This window comes from Balaenoptera acutorostrata, chromosome 6 (genome assembly GCF_949987535.1).
Source record: "Balaenoptera acutorostrata chromosome 6, mBalAcu1.1, whole genome shotgun sequence".
In the NCBI taxonomy this organism is placed as follows: domain Eukaryota; kingdom Metazoa; phylum Chordata; class Mammalia; order Artiodactyla; family Balaenopteridae; genus Balaenoptera; species Balaenoptera acutorostrata.
In genome coordinates, this window is record NC_080069.1 from 80,249,876 (window position 1) to 80,262,070 (window position 12,195).

A 12,195-nucleotide genomic window follows, 5' to 3' on the forward strand; every position below is an offset into this window, starting at 1 on the left:
CTACTTCATAAAACTATCTACATATTCCCCCTCCTCCAATGCTTTACCTCGGGCCCTCACTATGTCTCCCAAAGATAAACTGAGAGGCCTGCTACCTAAATATGCTTTCCCCAACCTAACCCCCTCCCACCTCCAATCAGATAAATTCTTCTAAATTACAAAACTCATCTTTGTCACTAGTTAAACTCCATATTTCAGCATATGTAAAAAGCAATCAGTAAATGTTCAGTTACGCTCCCTCGGCACCACTTCTGGTTCTCCTTGGAGACTACTTATTTCCATAAGTGCAGGGGAGTTGAGTAACTTATGGATTGGTCAGAAAAGCCAATCCAGGGCTTCCCTGGTGGCGCAGTGGTTGAGAATCTGCCTGCTAATGCAGGGGACACGGGTTCGAGCCCTGGTCTGGGAAGATCCCACATGCCACGGAGCAGCTGGGCCCGTGAGCCACAACTACTGAGCCTGCGCGTCTGGAGCCTGTGCCCCGCAACGGGAGGGGCCGCAATAGTGGGGGGCCCGCGCACCGCGATGAAGAGTGGCCCCCACTTGCCGCAACTGGAGAAAGCCCTCGCACGAACCGAAGACCCAACACAGCCATAAATAAATAAATAAAGTAGCTATTAAAAAAAAAAAAAAGTGTCTTAAAAAAGCCAATCCATATAAAAGTTCTGTTAATTCCATATAAAAGTGATGTAACGGGGCTTCCCTGGTGGCACAGTGCTTAAGAGTCCGCTGGCCAGTGCAGGGGACACGGGTTTGATCCCTGGTCCGGGAAGATCCCACATGCCGCGAAGCAATTAAGACCGTGTGCCACGACTACTGAGCCTGCGCTCTAGAGCCTGCGAGCCACAACTACTGAGTCAGCGTGCAACTACTGAAGCCCTCGCACCTAGAGCCCATGCTCCACAATAAGAGAAGCCACCTCAATGAGAAGCCTGCGCACCGCAATGAAGGGTAGCCCCCACTCGCCGCACCCAGAGAAAGCCGGCACGCAGCAAGGAAGACCCAACGCAGCCAAAAACAACAACAAAAAACCAAACCAAAACAAAAAACAACAAAGAAAGTGATGTAACTACACAGAGCAGGACGAGATGCAGCATATCCCTTAACCCTTGGTTACTTAATGGTATGCAAAGCTGTCCATAACATACATCTATGTACTCTCTTGAAATAAGTGAGGTCTTACCAAAGTTGAGAAGAGTCCAATCCTTACTATACTATTAAAACTGGGGCTAATTTCACTATTCGGTAAATGCTTACATTATCAATGTGTTTTAAGACAGTGGTGGGCAAGTTATGACCTCCTGGTTACTTGACTGTTTTTGTAAAGAGTTCTACTGGAACACAGCTATGCTCATTCCTTCGCATACTGCCTGTGGTTGCTTTCACACAAGCATACAGTTGAACGGTTTTAACAGAGACCACCTAGCTCTCAGAGCTTAAAATGTTCATTGCCTGGCTCTTTAAAGAAAGTTTGCCAACCTTGACTTAAAGGAATGTTTTACAACCTTCAGACTCTCCTTGGTTCTGAACTCAGTCAGCATTAAGAGGCCACATCCTTGGGCACCTAAGAGGAGAATAGAGTCAGCAGCCATATTTCCTCAAGGATATCCCTACCTCCAGCTCTCTCTAGAAGGCTGATCTCAGCAGTGACCCCAACTCTGACTCAAAGTGGGTCCAATGCTGGATCTAGCCAAGGGCTAAGGTCATAGACCCATTCCTCTGCACCTGTTGAACTATTCTAGAATTCCAAACACGGAAGCATACCTTTTCAGAGGAGAGTCTGTCTCAATCCATTTAAAATATTTATTAAATACCCAAGGTTAAAATTGTCTTACTAGTACCACTGCTTACTAATGCAGGGTAAATTTTTAGTTAATGACTTTGGATTTCAGGCCAGACTCTACCACAATTATTTGGTTGTACAACCCTAGGCAAGTTGCCCACCTCTTTATATCCCCTCACCTGTAAAAATGAGCTCTACATCTCAGTTTTTAAGATCTACCTAACTGCTATTTCTAAAAGTAGGACATATCTGACGACGTTTGATATTTCAAATGTAGTATTTCCTCTGTGAGTAGGTATCTCCATTCACAACAAGAGCGGTATTTTAAGGCTAACGTTTTTTTGCTATTCAGTACAATGCTATAATCATTTTTACCTCAGTCAGAATATGTCATCTAAGCAAAATCTGTAGAAAGTACAGAACTGGAAGCCACTGGAAAGAGAAATTTTTTTTCTGAATTTTGAATTTTATTTTATTTATTTTTTTATACAGCACGTTCTTATTAGTTATCCATTTTATACATATTAGTGTGCACATGTCAATCCCAACCTCCCAATTCATCCCACCCACCCCGCCCACCACCACTTTCCCCCCTTGGTGTCCACACATTTGTTCTCTGCATCTGTGCCTCTATTTCTGCCCTGCAAACCGGTTCATCTGTACCATTTTTCTAGGTTCCACATACATGCGTTAATATATGATATTTGTTTTTCTCTTGGAAAGAGAAAATATTAATCAAAAGACATTTCTTGCCTTATGACCTTTATCTAAATCTCCTATATATTGACAAAAAGGCAGTGAGTAGTAAAACCAAACTGTCTGAAATTTGGAAGTATCTGCTAAAGGTCTAGAATAGAATTGTCCATAAGAACTTACTACAATGATGGAAAGGCTTACATCTGCACTGTCCAATACAGCAGACAATAGCCACATGTGGCTACTGAGTACCTGAAATGTAGCTAGTGAGACTGAGGAAAAGAATTTTTAATTTTATTAAATTTTAAGTAATTTAAGCTTAAATGCAGCCAGATGTGATTAGTGGCTATGGTATTGGGCAGTACAGGTCTAGAAGATTATAAAATGTTGGAATGTAATAATCCAGTGTTTTCTGCTACACAATCCTTCCCATACCCCTAAACATATTTTTAATTGTATACTATTTTCAGCACAGGGATTTCAATTTTTTCATTAAGAGAGTACATGCAAATAAAAAGGATTGTTGTTAAAAATGAAATTTTCCTCAGTCCCACACTGAAGTGGTAAAGAAGAGGGAGGAGAGTATAGCAAATTGTATCACAACCACCAGAACATGCACACAGTGCCCTTTTCTATATTGCCACACTTAGGTCCTAGTTTCGGGTCAAACCCCCCTGCCCTCTCCCACAAAAAGGCCCAGCTGATACCCAATCATAAATATCAATTCTAAATTAGTCCCAATATATTTGAACTGCGTACAAACACACATTTTAACTGAGTCCACAACAGTCCCAAGACATTTCCCAGTATTCTTTCTACACTTTTCAACAGTAAAATATACCAGACTTTTCTGCAGCTAACACTTCTGGCTATCTAATGTCAGCTTCTTCCCCTCGCTGTATGGTTCTTCCAGACACAATACTTGTAACAAGTTCAATGCTCCAGTTGTCTGCCTTCCTCACTCCGTTGATACTAAATCAAATCCCCATGTTATTAATTCCCTTTTGAGCTCCATAAGTAATGCAATCCATGGCTCCTACGCCTGAGTTTAATTAGTAAATTATTTCATCAAGATCTCTCAACTTCAAAAATTCATGTCACAAATTTAATCAGAGTCTAAAGTAACTTCAAGCTTTCATTAAGCAAGTTTTAAAATTCAGAATAGTAACAAACTAGTTTAACCATCAGTCACAAATTGACAAACTATTTGGGAATAACAAATGTACTTCTTTGTTACTACTTGTCTTATTTGTTAAAAATAGAGTCCCAACAACATGCCAAGCACTGGCAACATAAAAATAAATAAGGCTCAGCCCCTGCCCTTGAGGAGGTCAGTCAAGCAATATTAAAAAATTTGCATACAGCACAGGAGGCCATCTAAGGGAACAGTTTTACTTCAGTAGGAGGTCACATCTATCTGATTCCAACTGCAGACTCAGAACATCGCCGTCGGTGTACACATCTCTCACACGAATAAAAGTGCTTTCTTTACCTGAAAATCCAATTGTTTTAAGTCCCTTTCAGATCTTGGAATTATAATTTTGTGACTAAGCTACTTTACGATTTATCTACAAGAAAAATGAAAGGAAGTTTAAAAGTCCTACCACTGTGCCCAACCCACAGTGAGAATTCGATAAATATTTGCAGAAAAATATCATAGAGGCGGTTCTTACAGTGCTTTCCCTCATTTCCCCCTTAAAAATCTGCAAATTTTAGAACATCCGGACCATCTCCGACCTTTATTTCACCCACCAGTTAAAGACACTGAGCAGCATCATTCACTCGCTCACCACAAAAGTGCTGTGCTTTCGCAGCGCCAAGGGTGGGGGTGTGTAAGGGGCGGAAATCTTAATGCTGCTCTCACAAGAACTGACAACAGTTTGAGAAAAAACATCCTACGGCATCCCACGTGTAGGTGAACTTGGGCTCTCCGCCTGTTCAGTTTGCAGGACAGCGACAATACATACAAATCATGCCCAGCACTGGACGATTTTACCACCACCATCTTCTATCTGAAATTCTTACAGCACTTTTCCGGTCACCCTCACCGGCCTCAAAGCCAAACCTTTAACGAGGGATGAAAGGCAAGAGGGCTAATGTGATCCTGAGATCAGAAGACAAGAGGCTGAGCAACAGACGGCGCGGCAGACACGCTTGAGTGCAGGGCCGGGAAGGGCTAAGGTGGTGCGAGATGACTCGGGGGCGCGGAGGTCAGCTCAGGCGGCCCGGTTCCGACGCCCCGGAGGCGTGGCGACCGGAGGGCGAGCGCGGCGTGCGCCACGGTGCGGACGGGTCAGCCGCAATCAGCGGGCGCGCCGACGGGCTGAGCAGGGGTCCGCCACGGGCTCCTTACCCGTAGTAGCGGAAGGCATTAATGATCTTCCAGAAGTGCTCGCGCTCGAGCCTCTCCTCCTCTTCCTCTGTGCTGCGCGTGGCCGCCGCCGCCGAAACCGCCGCGGCAGAGCCCAAACGCCCGGCGGAGAACTGCACTTCCACCTCCTCGCTCCCGCCGCCTCCTCCGCGGCTGCCGCCGCCTCCCCCGCAGCCCTCGGGCAGCTGAGAGACTGGCGGCGGAGGGCGCCGCCGTCGCTGCATCGCCGCCGCGGCCCTCGGCCTGGCTCGCTTGCGTCTCGCCGCGACGGAAAGCGTGGTGGCGGCTGCTCGGCCCTCCTCTAGACGGCGCCCGCCGCGGACATGCCCCCAGCTCGCGGCGCGCCCCGCCCCCGCCGCCCTCGGGCCTCCATCAGCGCCGGGCTCCGCCAGGTCTTCCGAGCACCCGGAACGACCGCGCTTGCGCATTCGAGAGTACGACGAAGGGCCGCAGCCACCTGCGCTCATTTGCTGCCGGCCTTTGGCGACGGCGCGCTGATGTCACGACAACGCGTGAAGTGGGCGGGGGCAAGGGCCAGATGGGTGGGGCGAAGGAGGAGATTCCTGGCAGGTTGGGGATGGCACCTGCGAGCAGCCGCGTGGTTCGGGCTTGAGAGCCGGTGAGTGCCGGGTGGTGGAACAGGCCGCTGAACTAAGGCTAACACATTAGCAAAGGAGAAATGCTGAAAAAAAGTTCAGCTTTGATGAATTTAATCGGAACTTTTATTTCAGAAAGTCTAGAAGGAAGGTCTTGCATTCGCCCTGTTAAGTTTTAATGAATTTCTTAAGTGAATTTCTATTTCTAATTGCATAAATGTAGAGGGACACTGTCATCTTTTCAGTGTTTAGGGGCCAGCGAAAGCCCTAACCCAAGCCCTGGACTGGTCATGGCAGCAGATCGGGAAAAATTCAGGAACCTAACTCTGTCTAGTACTCGCACTTTGGAAGACCACCAAAGCGCAAAGGAGCCGTAAGGCGGTGCAGCACTAACATCAAACGGTGGCGCATAGCAATGTCAGACTTAACCACTAACTCTTATTTACCTGCGTTCATTTTCCGCCCCATTTCTCTCTGGGCTCGTAGATAAAACCGCTGCCCTACCTGCATTTGATGTTATTCTTAGAAAATAACTCGTTTCACTCAATTTAATCTACCATCCAGCAAAATAGTCTTTCAAAATAATGGTAAAAGAAGATTGTTTTATTCAGGAGAATTAAACTTGCTCAGGGACCACGGATTCTGTTAAAAAGATACAATCATATTGAAAATGAAGTGGCTCTGTGATCGCGCGGCGGGCCTTCAGGATGGCGCCGAAGAAAGACAAGAAGCCTGAGAAGTCAACCTGGAAGTTTACTTTGGACCTTACTCATCCAGTAGAAGATGGAATTTTTGATTCTGGAAATTTTGAACAGTTGCTACGGGAGAAGGTTAAAGTGAATGGAAAAACTGGGAATCTTGGGAATGTCGTTCACATTGAACGCTTCAAGAATAAAATCGCAGTTGTTTCTGAGAAACAGTTCTCTAAAAGATATTTGAAATACCAAGAAATACCTTAAAAAGAACAATCTTCGTGATTGGCTTCGTGTGGTTGCATCTGACAAGGAGATTTACGAACTTCGTTACTTCCAGATTAGTCAAGATGAAGATGGATCCGAGTCTGAGGACTAGATGAAGCCATCCCTTATAGGGCTTTGCTTGCTAATAAAACAAATGAAGTATACAAGAGAGACATCTTGAAATGGACCTTTAGTTTATCAGTGAATAAAAAACATTACTCTGGGGCTTCCCTGGTGGCACAGTGGTTAAGCATCCACCTGCCACTGCAGGGGACACAGGTTCGAGCCCTAATCCGGGAAGATCCCATATGCCGTGGAGCAACTAAGCCCGTGCGCCACAACTACTGAGCCTGCGCTCTAGAGCCCGCAAGCCACAACTACTGAGCCCGTGTGCCAGAACTGCTGAAACCCACGCACCTAGAGCCCGTGCTCCACAACAGGAGAAGCCACCACAATGAGAAGCCCGCGCACCACAACGAAGAGTGGCCCCTGCTCGCTGCAACTAGAGAAAGCCCGCACACAGCAACGAAGACCCAACACAGCCAAAAATAAATAAATAAATAAATTTATTTACTTAAAAAACAAAAGAACATTACTCTGTATGTTAAGCATTCATCTTTTTTATTTAAGTGTATGCTGTTTATATGGTGCTGGCTTTAATATTTTTAAAAAATTTTTATTGGAGTATAGTTGATTTACAATGTTGTGTTAGTTCCGAGTGTATAGCAAAGTGAATCAGTTATACACATATGCACTCCTTTTTTTTTAAGATTCTTTTCCCATATAGGCCATTACAGAATATTGAGTAGAGTTCCCTGTGCTATAGAGCAGGTTCTTATTAGTTATCTATTTTATATATAGTAGTGTGTACATGTCAGTCCCAGTCTCCCAATTTATCCCTCCCCCCCTTATCCCCTGGTAACCATAAGTCTGTTTTCTACATTTGTGACTCTACTTCTGTTTTGTAAATAAGTTCATTTGTACTCCCCCTTTTTTAAAAAATACTTTCTGTAAGCAGTATTTAAATAGCCTATTGCTAGTGGAATTTCTTTCAGGATTTCTAAAATGTACTGCTTTTACAAATGTCCTTGAGTTAAAGTATATAGTGAAAAAAATGAAGCACAATTTTGGGTATAACTTTATATAATAAAATATTTAAATTCTCAAAAAAAAATGAAGTGGCTTCATTTTCATAATTTAAATTAATAATTGAAATAAAGGCAATGCTAAAAAAAGTACTGTGGTTATTCTGTGTTAATGTTACATTTTAATACAATGTTTTTATAAAGTTTAAAGTTATTTATTTTTTGAATAGTAATGCAGTAATACATGGTTCAAAATTCAAAAGGAAAATGCAAAGGGTTACAAATGTAAAGTTTCTTTACCCTGTCCCTAACCGCCAATATCCCCGTCCCAGACACAACATATCAATTCCTTGCCTATTCTTCCAACTTTTCTATCCAGTACCTTTTTTCTTAGAGTCTGGTGTTTGGAAGTTATGTATAAATTCTCATAATTTTTTTTTTTTTTTTTTAAGGAAGGATTTTTTTTTTTTTTTTTTTTTTTTTTTTAAGGCTGTGTTGGGTCTTTGTTTCTGTGCGAGGGCTTTCTCTAGTTGTGGCAAGCGGGGGCCACTCTTCATCGCAGTGCGCGGCCTCACTATTGCGGCCTCTCTTGTTGCGGAGCACAGGCTCCAGACGCGCAGGCTCAGTAATTGTGGCTCACGGGCCCAGCTGCTCAGCGGCATGTGGGATCTTCCCAGACCAGGGCTCGAACCCGTGTCCCCTGCATTGGCAGGCAGATTCTCAACCACTGCGCCACCAGGAAAGCCCTCATAATATTAACTGTTACCAATGCTGTTTTCATATGCACACACAAATTATACATGTCATAATTTGTGACATATATCATGCTAACATTTAATATTTTATATTTTAATTGTTTTTCCCTATTGTATCACCTTATTTGTTCCTTACCTCAACTCTGTGAAGTAAGTCTTGTTATATTCCTTTAAGACATGAAGACAGACTCAGAAAAATTGTCTTACCCAGGGACACATAAATAGCAGAGCTAAAGTACATTTATTCATTCATTCTTTCCAGCAAATGTGTTGGTTGCCTCCTATGTCTCTTGCACTGAGCTAAAGGCAGCTAGAAGCTAGTGGAAACATGGACTTCTCATTTTCACTTTGCCAGTTAGTAAGTGTGACCTGTTTAAAAAAGTTACTTAAGGTCTCGACTGTATTGTTTCTAAAATGGATGTAATATTACCCTTCCTACAGGGCCATTGGGAGAAATAAATGAGATAAAGAGCAAGAAATGCCTAGTATATCAGCTTAATAAATATTTTCTCTTCAGAATACATTTTTGACCTTGTTTTAAAACACTTTTCTTAAGACTTCCTCTTCCTAATTTCTTTGCAATGAGTTTCTCATATAGAGATCTTCCCAAACAATAGAGCCCTTTGGGCTGAAAGTTTGGGAATGTTTTCATCCCAAGGTCAATTAACCTCCAAGAATTAATAACCAAAACATACTAAGCGTCCCTTAGTTTTCCCAGTCCTACCAACAAAGTTACGCCTTCATTATTCTCAAGGTTGTTTCATAATAAATAAATGTTTATAAATAAAGGCTTAGAAATCAGCAGGCCTATTCACCTGTTAATCATAAGTATATTTCTATTCACCTCATGTTCCCCAAGTGGATATCTCACTGAAAGTTGGCACTTAAATATTATGTTGGTTTACCTTTTAACCAGTTGCTTTCCCTACTAGACTCTTAAGTTCTTTGAGGGCGAGATGCATATATTGATCTGTTTTGTTCAAGACCATATCCCCAACATCCAGCACAGTGTCTGGCATGTGAAGATTTTCTAAAACCAGTTTATGGATTGAGTACAAGAATTTACAAGTGCCAGGCACTGTGCTAAACACTACATACATCATTGCCTTTAACTTAGTACTTAAAATAGTATCGTCATTCCTGGTTTTTTTTAAACAGATGAAACCACTGTAATTTAAAGACTTTAAGTAATGCTATCAAAGCATACAGCTCCTAGACAAAGCCCAAAATACTATTAACCACTGGATCTACTGCCTCTACTGAAGTTGATCTTGTTTATTCTTACATCAGTTTCATGAAGTCCTTTTACTTTTGTAAACCTTGCAAATAATTGTTATTTACAGCAATTTGACATTCTAGGTGGGCGAGAAAAGATATGTATACTTTACTTATGAAAAGAAATAGACTAGATTGCTCAAGAAATATGTTTATGGAGATAAACTATTTCTTACTCTTTATGTTTAAATACCTTGTTTTTATATCAACAAAGATTCAAATTGCTATTGATCTAAGGACCTCATGGAAAAAGGGGACAGCAGCTAGGGTCTTCCTCAGCTTAATATCAGGGTCCCCTTATAATCGTCATCATTCTGGGGTTTACAGTTTTTCTTCTTGGAATCCCTCTATTAAGTCTGCTCTTTATGAGTACTGTCTTTGACTGAGAACTAGCTAGTTTTGCCTTTGTATTCTTTGTTCTAATACCTGGATTTAGGCTAAGAATACCATAATTTGTCTTTAAATAATGACGATACTCTCCACTGTGGAACTAAAGATATGACTCCTGTAAATGATCTCTTTTTACCTTTAGAGAATCTTTATATTCTTAATCACAGGAGCCACTTTCAGTTGCAATCTTTGTGCACACATTATTTTAATGCTCTCAATAGTTATTCTCAAACTTGGGAAAATAAGTCATAGATTATTTACCATACTGCTAGGAGTCACTACTTCTTTCCAGAAGCACTAAATTAGCCCTACAAATAAGTTTTCCCATCCTCTAAGCTCTAAATCATTTTGTTGTTGTTGTTGGGAAACATTTCAAGTTAAAAGAATAATTTAAACTGACATTATTCCATGCTTCCCTGTCCAGAAATCCAGGGCCAACCGACCCTATTGGCATACCCATGCATGTTTAGGGTACCAGTCAAGCAAATGTACCCCCACCAAAAATTTAAGAAGAGTAACATAGCTATTACTTCACCCCCCCAAAAAAAAAGTGTCAGAGTAGTCATTGTGGAGGAAAATCAAAATTTGTACTTCCTTACACTTATTTTACAGATTATTTTGTTGGTGGTGGTTTAAATTACCTATGGTGGTAAAGATGGGAGTACTGCAGTATTTTCAGGCAAAAGGCCTCTGAAAGTCATCTAAAAGACCTGCTAGTACCAAGAATTTGTGCTTTGTCTGAGCACCTCCTACAAGTAAGAAAGACACTTTCTACTTCCTTCTTCTCTGCAGAGGCAGCCTCTAAGATCTTGTCCTGGTTTCTGTCTGCCCCTGGCACCTATCTGCCCCTTATCTTTTCTGAAATTATCAGTATTAATAAGGAATAATGTTGGGCTAATCTGTTTGAATTAGCAGTCACTACTGTACCTCATCCTGACTCCTGGCTCTCCCTTTAAAAATCCTATCAGTCACTTGGAGGTTTCCCATCTATCTAACCTTTAATGAGCTATAGCTGTGGTCTACATTTGCTGCTCAAAGGTGTGGACCCTATTCCAGCACCATGGACAAATCCTGGGAGCTTCTTAGAAATGTAGTATTTCAGGCCTCACCTACTGAATTTGCATTTAAACAATACCCCCAGGTGTTTTATAGGTACGTTAAAATTTGAAAAGCACTGCTTTAGAAACAACACAGAACATACACATATGAGTCCTTTTACTGATGATAGATAAATGTCTCATAGTATCTTTCTCTCTGAGAGCCTATATTAGGTAGACTGCTCTCAGTGATATGAACAGAACACCCAACTAAAACTAGCTTAAATAATAAGGACATTTACTATCTAAAAAACCATGAAGTTCCAAGCTACATCAGCTCCAGATTATCAACCCAGTCCTTTCCATCCTTGCGCTCGGCTATTTTCAGCATGCTAGCTTACTCCCTCACAATCGTAAGGTGGTTGCCACAGTTCAAGGCATCACACCCAGATACAACAAATTCAGCAAAGAAAGCCTGTTTCCTCCTATATGTGTCTCTTTTCTTCAGCAGGAACACTTTTCCTGGAAGCCACCCAGCAGACTTCCCATAGTGCTTCACATTCCCATTTCTAAACTAACAGTAGACAAAAGATATAGAATTACCTGGACAGGCTTAGACTAATTAATGTCATCTTCATAATCCTGAAATACAATCAGAATTTTTATTTTGGCCTAAACCTATCAGGCCTCTCTTATCAAGAAGAAAACTAAGCACTCTAAGCTAGGTGGGGATGGGGGAAGTTTGCTGCTAAGAAGGCAAATAACAGGACCTTTATCTTCATGTTTAAACAGAAAAGAAATAAAGTAGGAGTGACAGAAATCCTCTCAAAGAACAAATCCTCTCTGATTTAATATATACCCACACTATAAGCATAACTAACTTAATATGTATATATAATTAAGGTTTGGCTTTAGTTTCTTTTATTGTACTCTATGCTCCATGCCAAATGAATCCTGGTATGTACTTTACTTGCTAATAAATGGGCTTACATAAAAATTATTTGGGGCAGGGCTTGGCCGAGGTCAAGAATCTGGTCTATTGCAACACTTCCTAACTTATCTGCTAGCCTCCAGATTTCCCTCACATATGCTAGTGCCCCAGGTATATGAGAGACTTCAAATGATTTTTTTCTCAATAAATAGTTTTCTTTTTCAAAAGTGAATTGAGTAGGGACTTCCCTGGTGGTCCAGTGGTTTAGAGTCTGCCTTCCAATGCAGGGGACGCAGGTTCAATCCCTGGTTAGAGAA

The 12,195-nt window shown here is 41.9% G+C and overlaps 1 protein-coding gene and 1 pseudogene across 5 annotated transcripts in view; one reads left to right on the plus strand and one right to left on the minus strand.

Moving 5' to 3' along the window:
- CARNMT1 (carnosine N-methyltransferase 1) overlaps positions 1 to 12,195 on the minus strand; it is a 67,973-nt gene that overhangs the window by 38,165 nt on the left and 17,613 nt on the right. For 2 of the 5 annotated variants that reach the window (XM_028166541.2, XM_057548437.1), the window contains exon 1: positions 4,833 to 5,282. In XM_028166541.2, the coding sequence (XP_028022342.2) occupies positions 4,833 to 5,278 (446 nt within the window). In that variant the 5' untranslated portion in view covers positions 5,279 to 5,282. Of the gene's footprint in view, positions 1 to 4,269; positions 4,598 to 4,832; positions 5,284 to 6,400; positions 6,548 to 12,195 lie in introns of those variants that run through there. The other 3 variants (XM_057548438.1, XM_028166542.2, XM_007182280.3) reach the window with 3 other exon arrangements.
- LOC103002309 (60S ribosomal protein L22-like 1) lies at positions 5,284 to 7,543 on the plus strand (annotated as a pseudogene).